The 26463-nt window shown below is 39.7% G+C and overlaps 1 protein-coding gene across 1 annotated transcript in view; it reads right to left on the bottom strand.

Annotated features, from left to right (window-relative positions):
- anos1b (anosmin 1b) overlaps nt 1-7851 on the bottom strand; it is a 153327-nt gene extending 145476 nt beyond the window's left edge. Inside the window, exon 1 of the mRNA XM_059651149.1 lies at nt 7554-7851. Coding sequence (XP_059507132.1) covers nt 7554-7730 — 177 coding nt within the window. The 5' untranslated portion in view covers nt 7731-7851. The remainder of the gene's footprint in view (nt 1-7553) is intronic.
- Nucleotides 7852-26463: the final 18612 nt, after the last annotated feature.

Below are 26463 nucleotides of genomic sequence, written 5' to 3'. Positions count from 1 at the left end.
AGGGGATGGAATTTTTGCAGGAAGGCGGGTGGGACAAGGTGTATTCTGGGTAGCTGTGGGAATCGGTGGGCTTGAAATGGATATTGGTTCCTAGGTGGTTGCCTGAGTTGAGACAGAGAGGTCCAGGAAGGCGAGGGATGTGTTGGAGATGGTCCAGGTGAACTTGAGGTTGGGGCGGAAGGTGTTGGAGAAGTGAATGAAATGTTCGAGCTCCTCTTGGGAGCACGAGGTGGTGCTGATACACTCATCAATGTAACGGAGGAAGAGGTGGGGTTTAGGGCCAAGAATCTATTGGAGTTCTAACTCTAACACACATTGTACTGGAAAAAACACTAATTTATGAAACCCATTCAAAAATGTAAATTGGCTCATGTGGTCAATCTATTACAAAAACAAGCAAACATCTGTTTTACTGAGCACATCAAAGACAACTAAACATTTAGTAACCTCTTAAAACTGTCCCCTATTGAGATAGGCAGTTCTAGAAGTTTTGAAATGTAACCAAGTATTTATTTTATGCTCAATAAACTAAACAATTGAGTCTGCTTTAATTGCAACAATAGATGGACTGTCAACTGATGCACTCCAACAGTTTTGTATGTTCTAAGTGAAAGGGACAGACATTTTTAACCCAAATTTAAAGGGCTAGAAAATCAATTAAATTGAGACACTTAACAGACCATAAATCCATGTTTATTCATCTTTCGTAAATGCAAGGCTCCCATGCTGTGAGTTAAGACAGCGAGAACAATGAAAATGCAGCGTATCTTCATTTAGCAATCAAATCACCCCACTGAGTTTGAATTTCATTCCATGCTTCTCATTCCTGTCCATTCTCCTGACCAGCAAAAATGGAATCTGCCAGGAATAGAGGTGGGACTTTTGCATCTGAGCTCCACCATCATTTGTAAAGGTCTCCTTTATCAACTGGCTCAACGGAATTTCAGGCCTTTATAGTTTTTATGGTTTCCTTCTGCCACATTTCTTTAACGTACAGTCGTCCAATCAAAAGAACTCTGAAACAGTTCCATATCTGACTAACTTCTAAAAATGACAAACATTGCTATAAACCATGAAATTATTTGTAAATTGCTGTAGGAAGATTGTAAAAATCTAGATTTACTTTCAAAATGACAGACTACTAAAGTTTGAGTAAAAATCAAGAGTGAGATTATTTTCTCAGATAGATAACTCAATTAAAGGTGTGATGACTCAATTAAAGGTGTGATTACTCAATTAAAGGTGTGATTACTCAATTAAAGGTGTGATTTTAAGGCTGCCTACCCAGTGGCTAGCAAAAATTGGCTGAGAAACCTATCAGTCGCAAACTGCTTTGTTCCCAACTTGTTCTCCTGAACATAGAGTGATAGAGTAATAGAGTCATACAGCATAGAAACAGACCCAATGGTCCAATTCATCTTTGCTGACCAGGTATCCCACACTTAACTGGTCCCATTTGCCTGCTTGGTCCATAGCCCTGTAAACGTTTCCTATTCATGTAGCTATCCAAACGTCTTTAAAATGCTGTAGCTGTAACAGCATCTACCATTTCCTCTGTGTGAAAAAGTTGTCCCTAGGGTCCATTTTAAATCTTTCCCCTCTCATCTTAAACCTATGCTCTCTAGTTTTGGATTCCCCTACTCTTGAAAAAAGACCTTGGCTAGTCACCTCACCCGAACCCCTCATGATTTCATAAACGTTTATAAGGTCACCCTCAGCTGCCAACGCTGCAGGGAGAAACATTAGCCTCTCCTAATAACTCAAGCCTTACAGTACCAGCAGCATTCTTGGAATCTTTATCTGCACCCTTTCTCATTTAACAACATCCTTCCTATAACAGCACAACACAAACAGTCCTCAGGGGCACCCAGATGAAGGGGGTTCTTCTTTAAATATCAGAACATAACAAAATAGAATTTTGCTGATACACTTGGACTGTTATTTTAACCAGTGCCTGAGCAAAAAAGCTGTTGTGATTTTGCCAAAACCAACTTCCTACAACTTGATGGTGCACTGATGGTCTTTCCCTTGGTCCACCCAATGGTTTCCTGTCACCTGAAATTACACTGCCACCCACTGACCTCTTCCTATCTGTTCTGAGGGGATCAGTCACTAGATCAGTGAGAAGTAGTGTTCACCTCAAGCAGACACCACTATCTTTTTCCATGCTAATATTGGGCCTTCAGATTATTAAAATATTGTGATGGCATATTCACATAAATAGTCTTTTTGTATAAATAAGTCAATTTTAGTTTATTTATATAAAGCATGCTAGTGAATGACATGTATACGCCTTTCAAACATTATCAATGACATACAGAAAATAAAACCTAATGTTTATAAAATGCACCATTATCTGTATTCAAATCTGCTCCACATACAAAGTTCAGGCACAAGTATCAAAAACAGCTACTTCTGTCACTTCTGCTTTCTAGGATCATACTGCTGGTTGACACTTTTTACAGTCACCTTGTTTAATTGTACTTCCACTACAAAAACCATTCTGTCCGATTGGTCATGTTCTAAATAACTTTATTTCTACCTTTCTAAAGTGAAAATGTAGTTGTGGATTAAATTCTAGAAATGCAACGGTAGATTTTATAGCTCCCTGCTCCCAGCAATGTATTTTGTGCCTCAGGAGAGCCTATCAAGAATCAAGTTCTGTTGCTTATTTGACCCTGCAGAACTAAAATTAATGGACAGAAACTTCTCTGGGGTACACTAACCTCCCTGTCTGATTCTCGACATGTACACATGATATAAAAAGCTCAATGCTCTTTTACAGATTTGTTAAATCAACCCTATCATGGCATACAAACATACTCTGGAGGGTAGTATTTAAACCATGCTTCGAATACTATTTGTGATGCATTGTTTGACTAACACATGTTCCAGCTTATTTCAATCTAAACTGCAATAAATTTCAAACAACACTGTGAAATTTAACAAGAAGCTCTAGCATTATTATAATCAAATGATCTCCTAACATTCCATTATCAACATTAGTACATTTCAGCAAACTTTCTCAGAGTACAATTAACAATTTTAAAAAAGCTGACCCAGTTTAGAGTGCCCACTTTTGCTTTCATCCTTTCACCTACATGTATGAATTTATTCAGGTTTCTCCTGATGGATCCTTACTTGTCAAGTTTTACAAAACAATTTCAGAATTTCACTGGTAAGCTAACTGATAGAAACTCACAGCACTGTATTTCTATTATTCTTGTGCATGCGCCTTTTTTCTGTACAAATTGACAAATGGTCCAACAACCATATTATTTTTAAAGCAGTGCTCATTATCCATGTTTAAAAATGAGCAGGTATTTGAGAAATGTTTATAAACAAATTTATTTGAAATATCATGGCTCCAACAGGAATCATGGCAGCACAGAAGGCTTCACTAAATTGAAAATTTATCTCTTGAACAAGAATATGCGGTCAAATACAGGATGATATTTCACTCAACCATACAATTGTACATTCATGAAGACGACCATTATTGACCTCATGAACAACCACATAGTCAAGAAACTGGACAGAAAAAGAAGTTGTTACTGGTGAATTCCAGGATGTTGAGCCATGTAAAATACAGTGGGTTATTAGTGCCACTGGTTTATAGTAATGGAGTCTGTCAAATTTTGTTTTGATGTCATGGTATTCTGCGATCTTAAAATAGTATTTTGGCAGATTAAATTGTAGGATTCAGTTGAGTTTTCCACGGAAGCAATGTCAGTAGCCTTGACTATTATTATGATATGTTTCTTTAAGGGCTAATTCTATGCTCTCATGTTGCAAATGCACAGCCCATATTTTTCTACTCATTTAACACTGATACAAGTAGTATCACAATCTTTATGCCCGCAATGTGTACTGTGTGGGCACCACTCCCTGCCGACTGCATAACTGTGGAAAATTGGCCCTTTCATTTTTATCTGTTATCATTTACAAAGCTTGAGATACAAAGGAAGGTGATAGGCAACAATTAGCAAATTAGAGATTGAGGCATTTAATACTTGTGACGCAAGTGAAATTTTGGGGTTCTTGCTGTGGTCTTGAGGTGTTAGTACCAGGATGGCAGATATGCAGAAATTGGTACGGTGTAGGGGGTGCTTGAGTTGTCTCATCATGTTGTGTGAGATTCATGAGGTACATGATTGAAGATTTCTAAGATCTGGCAACACTGGAGATGGAGCTTCTGAGGAGTGCAATTACAGGCATGGTCCCAAGGTTTGGGAGGAACGCCATCGATATGATTGTACTTGGAGAGATCTCAAAGTCTGGAAACTGGGACAGGATGTCAGATGTCTGGACACATATAGAAGATAGTTCTATTTCCTGAAAAAAAAAACACTAAAAAGTGGTTTTGGTTGTAGGGCCTTCAGATCTTGTTAGTACATTGGGTGGATGATTGCAATGTGTTGAGCAGTGATTTGGTTTGATTTACTTATTGTCACGTATACCTAAGAACAGAGAGAAGCATTGTTTCTGAGTAGCACTTGCAGGTCATAGTAAGCAAGGATACACAGATCATAGGGTGAAGAAAAAATTTAGTCAAAGGTGTGCAGGTTATGTCACACAGGGTATACACTAGGCAAGATCAACAAGATTAGCATTATTTGAAGTTAGAGAGTCCACTCTTCAGTCTAATACTGGCAGGAAGAAGCTGTTCCTGAACCTGCTGGTGCATGTGTTCAAGCTTCTGTATCTTCTGCTTGATGGAAATTGCTCTAGGAGAGCATTACCGGGGTGCGATAGCTTTTTGATGATGTTGGCAGCGCTTCGATGGCAACGAGCCATACAAATGGAGTCCATGGACGGAAGGTTGACTTCTGTGAAAGTGCCAGAAAGTGAGGAGTTAAGAAAGTGACCTTTTATATGGAAGAGATAATAGGAACTGCCGATGCTGGAGAATTTGAGATAACACGGTGTGAAGCTGAATGAACACAGCAGGCCAAGCAGCATCAGAGGAGCAGGAAGGTCTTTTCTGAAGAAGGGACCCGACCCAAAACGTCAAGCTTTCCTGCTCCTCTGATGCTGCTTGGCCTGCTGTGTCCATCCAGCTTCACACCATGTTATCTCTTTTATATGGAAGCATTGAGCAGTAGCTGAAGTAAGGTCACTGGACCCAAATTATTGACTCTGCCTTCTCACCACAGATGCTGCCAGAACTGCTGAGTGTTATCCAGCAGTTTCTGATTTTGTGCGAGCAGGAGCTGGACCTAGTAGAAAAATAGGGTTTTTAACACCGTATTACCCAGGTATGTGGAAACAAGGTCACCAACATTATGAGGGGGTGTTCTATTGTTTGGGAGCATTTAGAATAGATTTGTTGAGTATCAGTCTGCAGACCCATGTCAGCCTTTTTGAGTCTCATCCATCTGTCTTTGGATTCAAGGCCCCTTGTACTCCTATCTCTACCAGAAAGATCTAATTCAAATACCATTTGAGGATAGAGAGACATAATCTATGCAAACACTTCAACAGGCAGTGCTTTAGAGTTGATTGTTGCATTATCAAAACTGATGTATTTCCTATATAAGCTTAAGCTGATGCTTATAGAGAATCACAGTGTCTCAGTGATTAGCACGGCTGCCTCAAAGCACCAGGGACCTGGGTGAGTTTCCTTCCAAAATCCAAAGATATGCAGGTTAGGGGGACTGGTCATGTTAAATTGCCCATAGTGTCCAAGGATGTGCAAGCTAGGTGGATTAGCCTTGGGAAATACAGGGGTAAGGTACTGGGTGCCTTGGTGGGATGCTGTTCAGAGGGCTGGAGCAGACTTGATGGGTCAAATGGCCTGTTTCCATACTGTAAGGAATTTATTCTATTTGAATGCTCAAGTGAATATGAAATGTCCAAATGTCCAAACTTTAAGAACTATGGTTAAGATTTTCCAGTATCCTGGCCAATATGCATTCTTCAAGCAACAGTGTCTAAACAGCCATTTTTCTTATTCTCACTTGTGACTACACTTCAAACCAACTACTTTCTGTAAAGCACTTTGGGATACCCTCAAGAAATGAAAAATGTTAGATAAATGCACGTTCTTTCCTACTCAAGCATAGTCCGCTGGGTGTACAAAAACAAACATTCATCCTACTTAAATTTTCAGATGCTTTTGAAATCTATTGGACAAACTTGATACTAGACTTGAGGTGAAAATTCGGTATCACCGGGAACCCCAGTCATAAGTATCAGTACTATACTTGAATGTCAGCAGCTGTTAAAAGTCAAGCAGGTGCTGAAAAATGAATGGGCTATGAAAAACTTTTATCTTCATATTAATCTTAAATGGATGACTAGATTTCAAAAGCATTGAATTAGCTGCACAATAATAACTAGGAAAGTTATTGAAGATAAAAGCTACACAGGTTGCTACAAATATGGGGTACCATGTGTTAACATTAAAGGAATTCTGGCTTAAAGGTATCAACTAGAAATTTCACCAGATCTTTTCTTCCTTAAGAAATAAAACTTGTACAATATTACAAGAAAACCTTTTGACAATGAACATAAATTCAAATATTAAGATAATGCTCATTGATGTTTGGAAGTTTCTCTGAAAATGCACATGTTTCAAATTGGCTGTATTAACTCAGAGACTAAAATCTGTCCTAAGTGGTCACCTGTAGGGACTGGACCCACCTGGTGCCTCTGACTAACTCTGTGTTTACATAGGTAGGATGACTGAAACACTGCTGTGCCCAATTTCTAGAGTCTTCCACTCCTATTTCAGGTATTTCCCTATTCATGTTTACGGTTCATCCTTCTATTCGCCCCATTATCAGGGGGTGGAATTGGGAATCAGGGGGGAGCCATTACCCATCACTGTCAGTCTCAGGTAGTCTCCATTCTGCATAGCGAAGTCTCAGTAGGATACACACCGTCTCCACATCCAGTCTGGGTGGGATCTTCTCCCTCATTGAGAATTTCATGCAAGTACAGAATAGCCATGGTACAGAAGAAGGCCATTTGGCCCATTAAGGTATTTAGCTTTCTGTGCATTTTGATTTGTTGACAATTTCCTGCCTTTTCCCTGTAACCCTGCACATTTCTTCTCACATCACATTTGTTTTCTGTTTGCAGAACACATTAAATCTGTGCACCTGATTCCTCACCCAATTTTTGAGTGGGCACAATTCCTTGTTATTTACTCTGTCCAGGCCTGTCATGATTTTGAAAACTTGTACCAAATCTCCTGTCATCCCTCTTTCCAAGAAAAAACACCCATCGCCCCCTCCATGACCCTATCTCGCTGAGATCTGGCCCAATGCCCCAGTCTTGGCAGGATCTGGCATTTCCCATGCCCCAATAGGATCTAATTCCATGTACACTCTTCTCAGTGGATCTCTCCCCTCATGCCCCACTCTCAGTAGATCTCACTCCCATGTCCCACTCAGTGGATCTCTCCCCTTACCCCACTCTCAGTGGATATCCCATGCTCAACACTCAGTAAACTCCCCTTACCCCCACTCTCAGTGGATCCCCTGCCCCGTGCCGCACTCTCAGTGGATCCCCTGCCCCGTGCCGCACTCTCAGTGGATCCCCCTTACCTGCAGGCTCCTGAAGCTCGCGCTCAGGTGTGCGATGTGCAGCGCGAGGCAGCGCGAGGTGCACCTGGCCCGGGAGACACTCGGCGCCGCGGGGCTGCTCCCCAGCCGCCGCCCGCTGCCCACCGGCAAAACGGAGCAGAGCAACCCGGGCAGCAACATCCAGAGCCCGCTCGACATCGCAGCGAGAAGATACACTGACAGCAATGCAAGCTGCACCTTCCTGTTACTGCACAACCCGCCGCTGTCACACTCTCTGCTGGAAGCAGACACACGCCGCAAGTTTGTGCAGGAACAGGCAGCATGCGGGCTCTGGCCTCGCCTCCTACCTCCAAACACGCCCACCTTCCCCCAGCACCCACAACAACTATCCCCTGCTCCTTCCCCTATCCCTGCAGGAACTCAGTTGGTCCCACAGACACTTCGGAGTCTGTTACCAGGACCTTGAGGGTAAAGATTCAGCCGGACACTGCAGGGAGAGTTACACCATTAGAATTGCTGCCTTCTACATGTTAAATTGCGGCTTGGTCTCTTTTCTCACTCCTCTCTCATGTGCACCCACAAGACCCATTTGGGCGATTTTAAAGATTGTGACCATGGCTGTGATCAATGTTTATCTTTCAACATCACTAAAAATATGATCTGGTAACTAACACATGGCTGTGCAAGCTTGTTTTTAAATTAGCTGCTTTCTTTCGTAAATTATAGCAATCTGAACACTTCAAAAGATCTCACAAAGCACGGTGGGAGGCTGGATGAACACAGCAGGCCAAGCAGCATCAGGGGAGCAGGAAAGCTTGACGTTTCGGGTCGGGACCCTTCTTCAGAAATTTCTTATTAAAACAAGAAGGGTCCCGACCCGAAACGTTAAGCCTTCCTGCTCCTCTGATGCTGCTTGGCCTGCTGTGTTCGTCCAGCCTCACACGGTGTTATCTCAGATTCTCCAGCATCGGCAGTTCCTACTATCTCTCCCACTTCAAAAGATCTTCATTGGTTTTTCTTGTGTCATTCTGAAGTTATGATACTACATAATTTTTAAAATTAAATTCTTATCTTGCAAGTTTTCAAACAAAACCAATATATTGGATCATTCCCTCTTTCTTTGCCTCCAATACATGATGAATACAACATCCATGTACCATAAGACCATAAGACCATAAGGCAAAGGAGTGGAAGTAAGGCCATTCAGCCCATCAAGTCCACACCGCCATTTAAATCATGGCTGATGGGCATTTCAACTCCACTTCCCTGCACTCTCCCCATAGCCCTTGATTCCTTTTGAGATCAAGAATTTGTCGATCTCTGCCTTGAAGGCATCCAACGTCTCGGCCTCCACTGCACTCTGTGGCAATGAATTCCACAAGTCCACCACTCTCTGGCTGAAGAAATGTCGTCTCATTTCAGTTTTAAATTTACCCCCTCTAATTTTAAGGCTGTGCCCACGGGTCCTGGTCTCCCCGCCTAACGGAAACAACTTCCCAGCGTCCACCCCTTCTAAACCATACATTATCTTGTAAGTTTATATTAGATCTCCCCTCAACTTTTTAAACTCTAATGAGTACAATCCCAGGATCCTTAGCCATTCATCATACGTTAAACCTACCATTCCAGGGATCATCCGTGTGAATTTCCACTCGACATGCTCCAGGGCTAGTATGTCCTTCCTGAGGTGTGGGGCCCAAAATTGAACACAGTATTCTAAATGGGGTCTAACTAGAGCCTTATAGAGCCTCAGAAGCACATCGCTGCTTTTATATTCCAACCGTCCTGAGATAAACGACAACATTACATTCGCTTTCTTAATTACAGACTCTACCTGCAACTTAACCTTTAGAGAATCCTGGACCAACACTCCCAGATCCCTTTGCACTTCTGATTTGCGAATTTTCTCACAGTTTAGAAAATAGTCCATGCTTATGTTCTTTTTTCCAAAGTGCAAAACCTCACATTTACTCACATTGTATTTCATCAGCCTACGCCAGTTATGCCAGCATTGCAATTAGTTTTGTGGCCACACATAGTTTATGATGTTCCTTAGTGATTCTCATAGAACCATACTGAATCTTGAGAGGATAGACATAATTACCTGTTTCTATTCACCTCCAGAATGCAATTGCTTTTGCCCATGAATGGTTTCATTCAGGATTGTGAGGGCATATTTAAAGCGCTGCAGGAGCCTTTCACAAAATATCCTTTTTTTTTGCTTGCCAATCTTTGTAATGCATGATTTTGCAGTTTTGGCTAAAGCTTAGAAAAATCAGTTTTTACTGTTGCCAAGCTAATGAAGAGAACAATACTGAGTTTGGTCCATTGGTCTGCTGGGTCATGCATGCTTATCAAATGGGCAGGTCACTGTCTCCTCCAATAAGACCATCTCCTAGCTGCAAAATTGTTACTCTATTAATTTCCTAGTGCATTATTCATTTGTGCAGTTTGGAATTTAATTCTTCTCCATCTCCTGTTTAGTGGAATGTTGAAAAATGCTATTGCCAACGCTGATCTTAGAGCCTCTGCCAGGGTCTTGTTTTAAGATTTATGTCCCCATTTGCCACATTATCCAGGCATCCAACAACTATTTTATGGTGCCTGCCAATAATCTGCTGTTTGTTCCTGGGAGATGCAGGATACTGTTATATTTGAAAGCCTTTTATGACCATTATCCTAAGAATACTCTTCAAGTTGGCCTTCTGTTTTAAATAACCAGGACACAGAAGATTTTATGTAAAAATTTGAAGCAGAGAAAAATGCAAAATTATGGGGAGATAACTGAACAGAGATATTGTTTCCTCAAATCATCTTATTTTTGCCAATCACCGTAAATTTTCATCCTTTTGGTTCTTGACCTTTCTGCAAATTGGAGCAGTTTCTCTCCATCTACTCTGTCTACAACACATAATTTTGAAGACATGTATAGAACCACCTCTCAACCTTCTTTTCTTAAGGAGTGCAAAGTTAGCTTCTCTAATTATGATTAAGATGATAATTTTACAGATTTGAGATTAATTTAGCGTCATATTTTGGCTTGGGGTGGTCTTGGAATTTGGGTGAAAATTTAGAGTTAGGATTATATTCAGAAGTTAAGGGTTCTGACTAGGTTGCAGTGTGGCTGGCGTAATGACTGGGAACTATTTTAAGGTTACAGTTGCAGGTCAGATTCAGCTTGCAGGGTGGGGAGGTTCAAGTTAAGTATCAACGTTTGGGGCTGTCCTATTTGAGAGAGTATTCCAGCTATGGTCTGTCAAGTGCCTTGTATAGTTTTAACAAATACTCTGTATTTTTATACTCCATTCCCTTTGAAATAAAGGCAAACCTTCCATTTGCCTTCCTTGTGATCTACCAAACTTGTAAGCTAGCTGTGTGTGATTTGTGGATGAAGACTCTCAAATCCCTTTGTTCTGTAGTTTTCTGGAGTCTTTCTCTATTTAAATTAATATTCAGCTCCTCTACTCTTCCTGTCAAATTGTATAACTTCACATTTTTTCACATTATATTGCATCTGCCAAGTTTTTGCCCACTTGCTTAACTTGTATATCCTCACCACTTGCCTTCCCACCTATTTTAGTGTCAACCTCAAACTTTGCAATAGTTCATTCACTTTCCTCATCCAAGTCAGTAATAACTGGTAACCAATTGTGGCCCCAGCATTGATTCCTGTGGCACACCACGAGGGTGCCCTCCTGAAAATGTCACCTTTATCCCTTATTGTAAACCTGGATTTTTAAAGGCAATTTTTTTTAAGGGTCTGCATCTGATGGTTTCAAATTATACATTCATCGAGAGCAAATTCTGGAGTCCATATGTATGCTTCTAAATACAGAAATCCACAATTTCATGTGGATGATTCTACATATTCCTGTGGAACTGGAGGGCATATGTAATTGATTGTTTTAACTTTTTCACATGTACTGAGGTACAGTGAAAAGTTTTGTTTCACTTGCTGTACAGGTAGATTGTACCATAAACCGTGCATTAGGGTAGCAGAACAGAGTGCAGAATACAGGGGGTTACAGCAACAGAGAACGTGCAGAGAGAGAAAGAGAGAGAGTGAGAGAGAGAGAATGAGATCAGAATGAGTATATGAGATGGCCATTCAAATGTCTGACAACAGCAGGGAAGAAGCTGTTCTTGAATCTGTTTGTACATGTTTTCAGAGTGAGAAGGGAGAGATTTAAAAGGGACCTGAAATGCTACCTTTTCATACAGAGGGTGGAGCATATATGGAATGAGCTGCCAGAGGATGTGGTAGAGGCAGCTGTAATTACAACATTCAGAAGACATTTGAACATGTACAATGATAGGAAAGGATTAGTGGGAAATGGGCCAAACACAAGGAAATGGAACTAGTTCAGTTTCGGAAACCCTGGTCAGCATGGACAAGTTGGACTGAAGGGTGTGTTTCCATGCTGTATGACTCTATGAGTCGTTGAATACTCCACAAGGCTGTGATCAAATAAAAACACCGAATTGAGGAGAACATGTTCTTTTACACTAGATTCACAATAAAAACATTTGAAATTGGTATACCTTGTTGAGTGAAGTACAACTGGATTTGTCTGATGTAATAAGTACAAAAAGAATATTGGCCTTAACTATTGTGGAGTTGACTTCATCATAACTGTGAACTGCTCTGGAGTTGGTGTTGATGAGGTAGATAAATATGTTACTTGCTTTTAATCATTGACTGTAATAGCTTCGCATTATTGTTCCTGTGGGTGGAAGATTGGTACATGGCTTCAGTTGTTTGGTGCTGAAGGTGAGATAAGTTATCACAGGTAGATTAGATGTGGCCCATGCCACGAAGGTATTTCATCATCAGTGTAAAGAAAGTCATGAACCACAGTTACAAATGTTTTCCTTCTGGCTTATCATCTCCTTAAACTGAAGATGTTGCTTTCTATGCTATATGAAATGTGATCTAATTGCCACATTCGTGAACATAAAATGCCTCGCAAAAATGGCAGAGAGCACCACATTGAATAGAATAAAATCCACCACACAACCTGGTTTTAATCTTGTGACAGGGAAAGCATCAGAAAATTCTCCACCATCCAGAACAAAAGCAAGCATGCCATCGTGGAAGTGTCCTACAATAATGAAATTTTCTGAACAGCCATATACCATCCAGATCTTCCATTGAATCTCAAGACTAATTGTTTGAAAGCTTTAATCTGCTCAATAAGTGTTGAATACAATTTGCATTTCTCCTGAAGATGACATGCAGTAAACATCATGTCATCTGTACCATGCCATTGTTCTTTCAGAGTTAATTTAACCAAAATCTTGACCTGCAAAAATCCCTGCTTGTAGATTGTCTTCAAAGTGTTATAAAAGCAGTTAACCAAGCCATTGTAGATAAAGGAAATAGAAGTAAATTAGCCAATTAGATTGTAAACTGCTTAACAATGTTGCTACAACTGATATGGGAAGAGTGTAGTATCTTTTCCAAGCCCCACCTCTTCACAGGATACAATAAAATAATTATAAATCTTACACTCAAGATCCAATGTTGTTAATCATATGCTTTCTCCATGTTAGACCTATAATGAAGAGATCCATTAAAAATATTTCTTCCATAAATTAAATAAGAAATTGAAGTGGAAATTAGGAACAGCAAGGGAGTAGTCACCTCGTTAGGGGTTTACTACAGGCCCCCCAATAGCAGCAGGGAGATTGAAGAAAGCATAGGTCGACAGATTTTGGAAAAGTGTGGACGTAGTAGGGTTGTTGTAATGGGTGACTTTAACTTTCCTAATATTGATTGGAACCTCCTTCGAGCAGAAGATTTGAATGGAGCTGTTTTTGTAAGGTGTGTTCAGGAGGGTTTCCTAACTCAGTACGTTGACAGGCCGACGAGGGGAGAGGCCATTCTAGACTTGGTGCTCAGAAACGAGCCGGGGCAGGTATCAGATCTTGTGGTGGGAGAGCATTTTGGTGATAGTGACCATAACTGCCTCACATTCTACATAGCTATGGAGAAGGAGAGGATTAGGCAAAATGGGAGGATATTTAATTGGGGAAGAGGAAACTATGACGCGATTAGGCATGAGTTAGGAAGCATGGACTGGGAGCCATTGTTCCATGGTAGGGGCACTATAGACATGTGGAGACTGTTTAAGGAACAGTTGTTGCGAGTGATGAGTAAATATGTCCCTCTGAGACAGGCAAGAAGGGGTAAGATAAAGGAACCTTGGATGACGAGAGCGGTGGAGCTTCTTGTGAAAAGGAAGAAGGTAGCTTACATAAGGTGGAGGAAGCTAGGGTCAAGTTCAGCTAGAGAGGATTACACGCAGGCAAGGAAGGAGCTCAAAAATGGTCTGAGGAGAGCCAGGAGGGGGCACGAGAAAGGCTTGGCAGAATGAATTAGGGAAAACACAAAGGCATTTTACACTTATGTGAGGAATAAGAGAATGCTCAAAGAAAGAGTAGGGCCGATCAGGGATAGAATAGGGAACTTGTGTGTGGAGTCTGAGGAGGTAGGGGAAGCCCTAAATGAGTTTTTTGCTTCTGTCTTTACGAAAGAAACGAACTTTGTAGTGAATGAAACCTTTGAAGAGCAGGTGTGCATGCTGGAATGGATAGAGATAGAGGAAGCTGATGTGCTGAAAATTTTGTCAAACATTAAGATTGACAAGTCGCCAGGCCCGGACCAGATTTGTCCTCGGCTGCTTTGGGAAGCGAGAAATGCAACTGCTTCGTTACTTGCGAGGATCTTTGCATCCTCGCTCGCCACGGGAGTCGTACCTGAGGACCGGAGAGAGACAAATGTAATTCCTCTCTTCAAGAAAGGAAATAGGGAAATCCCCAGCAATTACAGACCAGTAAGTCTCACGTCTGTCGTCTGCAAGGTGTTAGATAGGATTCTGAGGGATAGGATTTATGACCATCTGGAAGAGCATGGCTTGATCAAATGCAGTCAACACGGCTTTGTGAGGGGCAGGTCATGCCACACAAACCTTATCGAGTTCTTTGAGGATGTGACTAGAAAAGTTGATGAGGGTTGAGCTGTGGATGTGGTGTATATGGACTTCAGTAAGGCATTTGATAAGGTTCCCCATGGTAGGCTCATTCAGAAGGTCAGGAGGAATGGGATACAGGGGAACTTAGCAGTCTGGATACAGAATTGGCTGGCCAACAGAAGGCAGCGAGTGGTAGTAGAAGGAAGATATTCTGCCTGGAAGTCAGTGGTGAGAGGTGTTCCACAGGGCTCTGTCCTTGGGCCTCTACTGTTTGTAATTTTTATTAATGACTTGGATGAGGGGATTGAAGGATGGGTCAGCAAGTTTGCAGACGACAGAAAGGTTGGAGGTGTCGTTGACAGTATAGAGGGCTGTTGTAGGCTGCAGCGGGACATTGACAGGATGCAGAGATGGGCTGAGAGGTGGCAGATGGAGTTCAACCTGGATAAATGCGAGGTGATGCATTTTGGAAGGTCGAATTTGAAAGCTGAGTACAGGATTAAGGATAGGATTCTTGGCAGTGTGGAGGAACAGAGGGATCTTGGTGTGCAGATACATAGATCCCTTAAAATGGCCACCCAAGTGGACAGGGTTGTTAAGAAAGCATATGGTGTTTTGGCTTTCATTAACAGGGGGATTGAGTTTAAGAGTCGTGAGATCTTGTTGCAGCTCTATAAAACTTTGGTTAGACTGCACTTGGAATACTGCGTCCAGTTCTGGTCGCCCTATTATCGGAAAGCTGTGGATGCTTTGGAGAGGGTTCAGAGGAGGTTTACCAGGATGCTGCCTGGACTGGAGGGCTTATCTTATGAAGAGAGGTTGACTGAGCTCGGACTATTTTCATTGGAGAAAAGGAGGAGGAGAGGGGACCTAATTGAGGTATACAAGATAATGAGAGGCATAGATAGAGTTGATAGCCAGAGACTATTTCCCAGGGCAGAAATGGCTAACACGAGGGGTCATAGTTTTAAGCTGGTTGGAGGTAAGTATAGAGGGGATGTCAGAGGCGGGTTCTTTACACAGAGTGTTGTGAGAGCATGGAATGCGTTGCCAGCAGCAGTTGTGGAAGCAAGGTCATTGGGGTCATTTAAGAGACTGCTGGGCATGCATATGGTCACAGAAATTTGAGGGTGCATACATGAGGATCAACGGTCGGCACAACATCGTGGGCTGAAGGGCCTGTTCTGCGCTGTACTGTTCTGTGTTCTATGTTCTATGTTCTAAAATTATTGATTTATCATAAAATTAGACCCATTCACTGAAGGTGCAGAATTGGTTAGCAAATACAATTGGTAACATGAAAATATCGATGTTTATCCCTTTAACTAACCCCAGAAAATACACACTGTCTAGGGAAAAGAAAAATAATGGCGTTCTCTCTGCAGAGATTCACTTTCTGGTCAATGTGGTTACTCCTGAAGGCAAAAAAGGATGGGGTGTTGTATGTTCTGAAGTCTGTTGATCTGGTGGTCCTTTATATGTGGTCAGGTGAATAATCACAAATGGTTCTCTTTGAAGCCCTCACAGACACAGCTACCTCAGGGAATACAATATTGAGAAGTTCTTTCAGTTACATTTCAGGAGAACAATCAGGTTTCACCCTGATCTCGAAGCAAAGGTATATAAGGCACAGGCGATCCCAGCTGAGCAGCTTATTCTGTGGCAAGCTTTCTTCAACTGAAAATCCACAAAACAAACACCAAACTTGCAAAAATTGTTCAAACAGAACACTTTTAAAACCCAACTATAAAATAGTCAGGTGTTTCCTTGAAAGTGAGTTCAAACAACCAAGACCAGCAATTATCTGCAAAATTGTGAATTCCAAGAAAATTTCTTGTTTAAAAAAAGAAAATTTGATATGTCTTTTTATTGGCCTTAAAAAAAAATCCACACATATCCACAATCCTTCAAATTCAAGTGCACAAAATTATTAAATATGAAGTATCTTCATGGCAATATTTGCAGTAAAAAGTTTTAGCTTGAAGTAACATTGACACTATTTTATACATTTCCATATTGGTCTCTCTGATTTGTTTCCTGATTGCAATAAGTTTTAAACTGAGAAAAGTACTTAGATTGCCAAGAACTGAAATGCATGACACAGCCATTCTAATCAATTTTTCTAAATTACTTGTAATATTTTAATTAATCAACTAGTACAGATTCAGAAAATTGGAATGCACCTAGATTGACATGATATAGTGACACGTCACGAATATTCATGTCTTTTTTGAGAGGCACAGCAATGACTAGGCTCACAATATCAAATAAGCATGAGGATCCAGCATTGACATCAGTGCTCAGGTCTATGTATAGTCTTCATAAATCCCTCATGGTGTATGTAGAAAAACTGAGAATTGATTGTAGCAATTGAAACATTCATATGTTTGACGGGAACTAAATAATCATGGATTATCAAGGAAAAGATGTTCAGAAAACAAAAAAATTGTTTAAATTGCTGAGTATTTCCACCATTTTCTTGTGAGATTTCAGGTGCTATATCTTATGATTTTTTTTAGATAATTAGCAAATGGTGTATGAAATGCTATTTGGAACTTCATGGACAGAATCTAAGGTGAAAAAGTATATTTGCGTAATCATTGAGGAATATTTGTATGCAACAGTTGAATCTCCGATCTAAAACAAGGAAATGAAATAGAATTGGTTTTGATTATTAATCATTCATTAAGTATTTAGTCAAAGTTAAGCTACATTAATATTATCCCAACAGTGCTGAAATGGCCATTTGGCCCATGACTTTTGCACTGATCCTTCAAAGAGGATCCCTTCAGACTCACCCCCTCCAAGTCTGTTCCCATAACTGCACATTTACCAAGGCTACTCCACCTAGTCTGTACATTGTTGGACACTATAGACAATTTTGCATGGCTACTCTACCTGATCTTCATATCTTTGGACTGTGGGAGCAAAATGGAGCACCAAGTAGAAACCCATGCAAACATGGGGAGAATGTGCAAACTCGACACAGAGTCACTCAAGGCTGGAATCAAACCCAAATCCCTGGCACTGTGAGGCAACAGGGTTAACCACTGCACTAGCATATAAGCCCTGTCCTGAACTAAAAACTGAAAGAAGTTATTTTAAGGTTGCATTACTCAGCAATGGGGCCACATGAAAAATTATTAGGCAAAAGGAGAAAATATATAGTTTAATAGGGCACTATATTTGCTTGTGTTTTTGTTCAATGCAGCTGTAAGATTTAAAAATCCTAATTATAGTGGTGCTGTGGGCTGTGGCAAAGCTGTGTTTTGAATGTTTTCTTCAAAAGAATTTTCAAATTAAAAATAGCCTAGTAATTAGGGCTGTGATGTGATCTACACAAAATCTGTATTTAGAGTCGTAGAGTCATACAGCATGGAAATATACCCTTTAGTCTAACTAATCCATGTCAACCATGTTCCCAAACTGAACTAGTCCCACCTGCCTGTGTTTGGCCCATATCCCTCCAAACCTTTACCTATTCATGTACTTATCTAAATGTCTTTTGAATCTACCTGCATCTATCACTTCCTCTGGCAGTTCATTTCATGAAAACAACTTGCACTTGTTGCATAATCTTAAAGAACATTAGATCAACGTGGGTGACAGTGAATTAGTTTTACATTCCGCAAGATTTTCATTTTCTTTAATTTCATTGAGTGAAAATAAAATGTTTGGATACTTTTCATTGAGTGGACTGTATGACAGTAACTAATTGTTATATGTACGTTAAGGTCTGAAAAGGTTAATACTGATGTGTGCCTCAAGCATTATCCACGATGTTGATATCATAAAGGATTGAATATGGGGGAACAGCATAGCATCTTGGAGTAACAAGACTTAATATCCCGGAACTCCTCATAGTCTGTGTAAAAATATCCATCAAATTAATGTTTCCCTCCAAGCCACTTACTATCTCAACTTGGAAATACATCACTGTTCCTTCACTGTCAATTGGTCAAGATCCTGGAATTTCCTTCCTAAGGGCATTGTGGGTCTACCTACAACACAAGGACTGCAGCAGTTCAAGAAGGCAGCTCACCGCCAACGTCTCAAGGGCAACAAGGGACAGGCAATAAATGCTGGCCAGCCAGTGATGCCCATACCCCATGAGTGAATAAAAAAGATAAACACCAACCAGTTGCTAACATGCAATAAACTACTTATTGTCAACTATGGTGACTTAATAACAATAAGAAACTAATAAGAAACAGAATTGGTGTCGGAATTGCTGATGAAACTTTAACAGATTTATTACAATCAAAAGATGGTCTTATTCTAAAGAAGGTCTTTCAGGGGACACCCAGAAGCAACACAAATCCATTCTAAGAAGAAAACATTAACATTGACATGGCTAATCAGTAAAATCCTTCTATTCTAAAAGTACAAAACAACAAACAACCCAGGTGGGTTTGTGGAAAACCATACACAAAGTAGGGCAGACACCATGCAAAGTCCTTGTCAGCTCTGCAGAGCAAAAAAATCTCATTAACAGTGTCCAGCTATCAAATTGGAATCAATGCTTTATCTGTCATGTAATAAGTCACTTGCAGAAATTGTGCAGAAACAAGACACAGTCACAGAAAAGTCAGAAGTCAAATAGCTACCCACACAAAGAAGTCAATAATGTAGAACTGCCTACAATAGAAGAGAAACCTAAAATGTTCCAAGGGGAAATAGGTGGTATAAGGCTATCCTTTTGGCAAGAGAATATTTACGTTAGTGGTCATCTCATGTATTTCAAGTTAGATACTGGGACAAGTCTCATCCTCTTATCATGTCCACCTCATCGTCTCTACAACAATGTCTATTAGATAATGTAGCCTAGTTGATAAACACAATAAACTGCTTCTTGTTCAGTCAAAGAGCTTCTTCTAATTAGACCAGTAAGTGGTTTTCGTCTATCTCATTAAACTGCGCAGACCTTGCAGATCCCGACCCTAAAGAGGATGATAGCAGCAAACCAAAACCATAGAGAGTTGCAGTTCCAGTATAACTGCACATTCAGCACTAACCTTCATCAAAGTTACAACAAGTGCTAATCTTTGAGTGGAGTGCAAAACAGTGTATTAATCTTCCTCCCAAACAAAATACTGCATTAATTTTCATTGATTGGCATTTAAAAGTGTCTTAATCTTAATTGAAAACATGGCAGTAAGATAATCTTCAACTAGCAAGTAAAAACTGTACTAATCTTCAATTGGAAAGTAAAAGCAGCATGTTAATGTTCAAGTGGTTTATAAAACAGTGTGTTAATCTTTATGTGGAGTGTAAAATAGTGTGTCAATTCTAGGGATTTAAAAAGAACATGAGGGGCAACCTTTTTACACATGGTGTGGCTCCCGAGTGGAATGAACTGCCAGAGGAAGTGGTGGATGCAGATACCGTTACAACTTCTGAAAGACATTTGGATAAATTAATGAATAGGAAAGGTTTGGAGGGCTATGGGCCAATCGCAGGCAGGTGAGACTAGTTTAGTTTTGGAACATGGTCAGCGTGGACTAGTTGGAGCAAAGGGCCTGTTTCCATGCTGTATGATTCTATGACTCTATTTTTGCCTGTTTTGAACCACTGTCAAGATTAATTTCAACCCTAGCAAGTTTTTATTTACTTGGTGATTGAATTTATAAAACAAGGTAGCAAAAATCCCACAATAAGTTATTATTTTAGCAAAAAATGAACAGCTTTGTCTTTTGTCTCACATACAGTTGCCCAGACACTTTTACGGGGCTTATTCCTTGAAGCCGCCTCTCTTGTTTGTTTTTGAATTTGGTGCCCTCTACAGGCAATTTGTGATTTCTCAGAAGAGAGCACGCAGTAAGGAAACAGATTGGTGAGTCTTCATTGACACTAACAGACAACAGAACAAGAAATATAAATTGTATTTAATTAATCTTGCGAGAAGCAGAATGAAGACTGGAACATACATGCATATTAAGGAAAATCAATAAAACTAAGGAAAACAGGAAAAATATCAATGCAATTATTTTAATGAATAATTGCTCCAAAGAAACTGTAACAGAAATTTTGTTCTGAGGGAATGGGTCTCCACATTCACTAATTTAGTTCTTCGGAACTGAAGAATGTTCTCAGCAGTGATTACCACTTAGTATGAATTAAACATTCAGTTAATCTTGCTGGAACAAGTTCTAGGATTGTTACCAATTCTTAGTATGAAAATAATGAAACTCACATGCTGTAACATCGATTCCCATGCAGAATCGCTTAGCAAAGTTTGAAACAACACAATCTATGGTAGAGCAGGGTACATTGACTGTAATTTCTGAGTTTAACTGTGTAACTGTTTAGCTTTTAACTATACATGTGATTTAACCAGAAATTACTCTAAAACTGACATATTTGACTTGAAAGAAAAAATGTTTCCTGTCCATAGGTGTTGCTTTACCTGCTGAATATATCCAGAACCTTTTGTTTTTGTTTTAGATTTCCATTATCCGCAGTACATTGCTTTTGTACTGCAGGCTGTTGTTCATTTTACCCAGTTATAACTGGAGAGCACTGATGGTTTTACCATTATTTGTACAGCAAAATCTGGCCCAAAATCACTCTCCGTATAAGAGCTGTTTGAAGTACGGATCTGTTTCCTCCTATTTATCTTACCATCTGGAAACTTAAACTCGTCCAAACCTCTGCTTCCCACATGAAAGCACAAACATACTAATTAGGAGCAGAAGGAGGCCATTCAGCCCTTGGGGCCTGCTCCGTGATTGATGGCTGATCTGTTTGTGTTTCCAGTCCCATATTCCCATCTACCCTGATAACCCCTGATTCCCCTCCTTAACAAGAATCTATCCATCTCAGCCTTAAAAATATTCAATGACCCTGCCTCCATTTCCTCCTAAGGCACAGTGTTTCAAGTTCACACAACACTCTGAGAAAAATATGTCATTCTTCTCCTCTCTGTCCTGAACCAGCGACCATAATTTGAAAACAATTCTGTCTGGTTCTGGAATGAGCCACAAGAGGAAACATCGTTTCCATACCTACATTGTCAAAACCACTCAGGATCTTGCAGGCTCCCTGATTCTCCTAAAGCTCAGCTTGTCCAATGTATCGTCATAAGGCAACACACTCATTCCAGATATCAATCTAATAAATTTCATCTGAACTGCCTCAAATACATTTGCATCCTTCCTTAAATAAGGCGACTAAAATTGTGTGCAGCATTGGAGCTGTGGCATCAACAATGCCCTGCATAACTGAAGTGTTATATCCTTGCCATACCTCCTGTAATAAACAATAGCTTCCCATTAGCCTTTTTAATTTTGTGCTCTGCCTGCATAGTGACCTTTTGTGACTCGTGCACCAGAAAACCTAAATCCCTCTGCATACAGCTTTGTGTGTGTGCTGACCTACATTGGCTCCTGACCAAACAAGACCTCAACTTTACAATTCTCATTCTTATTTTCAAATGTTTCCACAATCGTGTCCCTTCCAAACCCTACAACCTCCTCAAGCCCTACACTCCTCAGAGAATATTGTGACCTTGTTGTTCTTCCTATCAAAATATATTATTACATAGTCATTTATGATTAAGTTAACTTTTCAATTAGAAACATAGAAATATAAAAAATTAGCAACAGAAATAGGTGATTAGGCCCACTAAACCCACTTTGTGTTTTAATATGATCATGGCTGATATTCTATCTCAAAGCCATTCTCGCACTCGCTTCCCATATCCCTTGCACATTTAGCTTTCAGACTTTACTTGAATGCATTCATTAACCACTTCTGCAGCCTTCTGTGATAGAGAATTCCACCCGACCACCATCCTTTGAGTGTAGGAATTTCTGCTTATTTCAGTCCAGAATGGCCTATTGTGTATCCTGAGATAAAGTACACTTGTTCTGGACTCCCAACAAGGTGAAACATCATTCCTACATCCAATCTGTCTAAACCTGTCAAAGTTTTCAATGAGAATCCTCTCATTGTTCTGAACTCCAGATTACAGGCTCAGTCAATCTGTCCTCAGCCCTCTCCTCATGCGATAAACCTGCCATTCCAAAAATTGGTATGGTCAACCTTCACTGCACTCCCTTGTTACCAAATATATCCTTTCTTGGGTCAGGAGCCTAAACTGTGCACCATACATCAAGACCCTGCACTGCTGCAGTAGGATTTCCTTCTGTACTCAAAACCCTCATACAATGAAGGCCAATTTCCATTTGCTTACCTAACTGCTTTTTGTACCTGAATGTTTGCTTTCAATGTGTTGCTTCCAGTGTACAGAAGTCTCTTCATCATCAATCTTTCTCGGTTGAATGTCATTTAAATAATATTTTGCTATTCTGTTTTTCCTATTGATGTGGACACATTTATCGAGTACACTGCATCTGCCATATACTTTGCCACTCGTTTGACTTATCTAAATAATCGTAAAGCCTGTTTATACTCTCCTCACCACTCACAACCCCAAATCGTCTTGAATTAGCAAATTTGGAAACACTATAGTCAATTAGTGGCACAGTGGCACATGCTATCGCACAGCACTGGAGAACAAGGCTTGGGCAACTGTTTGTATGGAGTTTGCAAGTTCTCTCCGTGTCTGCGTGGGTTTCCACTGGATGCTTCAGCTTCCTCCTACAAAGATGTGCAGATTAGATGGATTGGTCAAGGGAAATGTGGGGTTATAGAGATTGGGTGGGGATTTGGCCTAGTGGGATGTTGTTTGGAGAGTTGGTGCTGACTTCATGGGTCAAATGGCCTGTTTCTGCACTATGTGAATTTTACCATTCTAATGTTTCCAATCCAAATTGTTGAGATATATTATGATAAGCTGGGGACCAAGCAGTGGTCTGTGTTGTACCCCATTGTCATCACCTCCCATTCTGAAACAGCCCATTTATTTCTACTCTCTGTTTCATGCTGATAATCAATATTAATTCATGCCAATACATTACGACAATTACATGTGCTTTGGTTTTACATAATAGCTTCTTATTTGGTCTTTCTGAAAGCCCAATTACACCACATCCAATCATTCTCCCTCATCTATTCTATAAGTTAAATCCTCAAAAAACTATAGTAGATTTGTTAATCATAATTTTCATTTCATAAAGCCACACTGACTTTGTGAAACCATTGGTGTTTTTAGTGCTATTCTTTATAATAGACTCAAATATTTTCCTACTACTTATATTAGAATAACCAATCTGTAATTCCCAATCTTCTTGCCCTCTCCTTGTTTAAATAGTCAGGTTATATTTGCAAACCTCCAATCTGCTGGTACTTGTTCAAAATGAAGAATTTTAGGAGATGACTATCAATGCATCTGCTATTTTCATGGTACATAGACTGCCAGACCCTCAAGATTTATTAGCTTTCAATTGCATTAATTTTTCCAACACTTTTTTAAAAATTGGTCCTAATTTCCTTCAATGCCCCCTTCCCAAAGGCCTTTGCTTCCCCAGATTGGGAAGATTTTAATTCTTCTTCTGTGAAGATAAAACAAAATGAGTTGTTTAATCACTCAGCCACTTCCTTCACCATTATCAATTCTCCCATTTTGGACTGGAAGGGGCCTACATTTGTCTTTAATAATCTATTTTTATTTTAATAAGCTTGGAGAAGCTTTAAAAAAGTACTTTAATGAACCTTGTAAAATTACTCTCATATTCTATCTTTCCCCTCTGAATCAACTTTTTGATTCTCCATTTATGAATTCTAAACTGCTCCAGCCCTTACTACTGTTTTGAACAACTTTACCTAACTCCTCTTCAGATCTAATACTTTCTGAAATTTCATTTGTTAGCCATGTTTGGCTTACTTTTCTGCTTGTGTTTTTTTTAGCACAAAATGAATATATAACTGCAGGAATGCATGTATTCATTTAAATATTGGCCATTGCTTATCAATTGTCATGCTCATTAATGAAGTTACCCAGTCTATTACAGCCAATTCACCCCACACATTTTTGTTGTTTATTTTGTTTAGAATTCTACATCCAATTTGTCACAGTCCATCTCTAAATGAGTCCTGCCTCTTCTCCCTTTGGTGTCAATTAGCTTTAAGTTTGTACTTCACATTCTGGAGTCCAAATTATTTCAATGGTGAGAATACGGGGGGTTGTAGCATTACTCTTTGTAGAACATCAATTCTCATCATTTTCCTGGCCGAACAATGAACTTTAAACCCTATTGTCCTGTTTGCTATTTTCTATGCCACATTATTGCTACTGATGTGCAATCAATTTGCCATTTGTAGCATCACTCTTTGATTTTGTTTATTCTTTCCAGGTGAAAAAATGAACTGTTGTTTTATTTTCAGCTGCTTAGAGGCAGCCAGGCCTACTATACAACTGCAGGCCCAAAGTAGGCAGATAATCTATCCCACTGAAATTATAGCAGTTATTCATTAAAGTAGAAAATCCCATCTGCTGTTTATATAACGCCCATCAAGATAAATGTTTCTAGGTTCCAGAATTGATCCCTGGAGGTTCCACTGGTCACATGTACTCAATTCACATGGATAGCTGCCCTTACACATTTTAGCACAGACTAGATGAGAAGTTCACATTTTCTGCTTTTAAATGTGCATAAAGACCTTATTTATTCTTAAGGTGAAACTTTAAACAAGGTGCTGTGGGCCAGATGAATGCTAAAAATTGGCTCTGAGGTAAAAAGAAGTAGGGAGTTGACATGGATTCCTGGAAAACTGCTTTTTGTGAGATTTTGCTACAAACAAATTATCTATCACAGCTGCATGCATAAGAACTGTCTTGGCACTTCTGAAAGTAATTCATTTTTTGTGATGATCTCACATATTTTAGAAAGACATAATATGGCAGCATATAAATATAACTTTATTTGGTTTCTTCTAACTATTCAGTCAATTAATAATCTTGGAATATGTCTATCTCAAATCCCTCTGATTCAATCAGCAAAGGAAGCTTTAAGTTTATTAAACTATAACTTTGTTTCAAACTTATTTTTAAACAATACGAAAATCCCATGTTAACTTAAGCACCAGAGGCTCTCTTTCCCGAACACTCCATTCATAAATATTTTCTGTGAGTAATGATCCAGAAGAGGGGCTTTTCTTGTGGTAAATAAACTTTGTAATGAATGATTCAAAAACCATTGCCCCATATGTTTTTCATCCAATGATAGCTCTCATATCTTTAAAACAAAAACATTAATTCAGATCTGTGCTCTTACTTGTATCACACAAAGGCAGGCTGTCCATAAAGCATATTAAAATTGTTGATTAGGGACAGGAAAGGAGATTCCTAAAGCCAATACAAAATGTCAATACAAATGTTTTTCATCTGTCATTGTGGGAACACTGTTGTAACTCTGGTTAGCTAACAGTAAACTCTGGGTTCTTACAATTCTGCACCTCACAAAATTAGACCGAAGTCTACGGAGAATTTTGTCCTGAGGGGTGCAGGTCAGTTGAAAAAGGACTCCATTTTATTTGTTTCCGTTTATTTTTATGTGCTTTTATTTTATCTCCAGCCATGAATCTAGCTAAAACTGATATGATGAGAGCCACTTCACACTGCCAATTGTAATAGATGTGTATGAAATAGTTTACAGTTCTCACAACTCACATTAATGAGTATATGCATGTTCATAACACAATTTATCCCAAATTCTGTATTGCAATTAAATTATTTGCCTTCAAGATGAGAAATAAAATAAATATATGAATAAGAAAATGTAAATCGATCCTTTGACCTCATTCCCAACTGCAGCTTATATGAATCACACCTGCATCACACCTCCCACTTATCCCCAAGCTCTCCCCCTACCAAATTGTGCAATTTTCTGAGAGAGGCAATGAAACAAAGAGACAAATTCAGATGTGGTCCCCGGAGACTCTCAAGTATGTTTCAAGGGCCAGTAGCAATGGACATCCAATAATTACAGACATTTCTAAACGCTTTCTATAATTTGGGAAGTTTGCATCTCTCAGGAACTCATTCTTACTCTTTT

This window comes from Stegostoma tigrinum, chromosome 14 (genome assembly GCF_030684315.1).
Source record: "Stegostoma tigrinum isolate sSteTig4 chromosome 14, sSteTig4.hap1, whole genome shotgun sequence".
In the NCBI taxonomy this organism is placed as follows: domain Eukaryota; kingdom Metazoa; phylum Chordata; class Chondrichthyes; order Orectolobiformes; family Stegostomatidae; genus Stegostoma; species Stegostoma tigrinum.
This window is presented reverse-complemented; position numbering and strand designations above follow the sequence as displayed.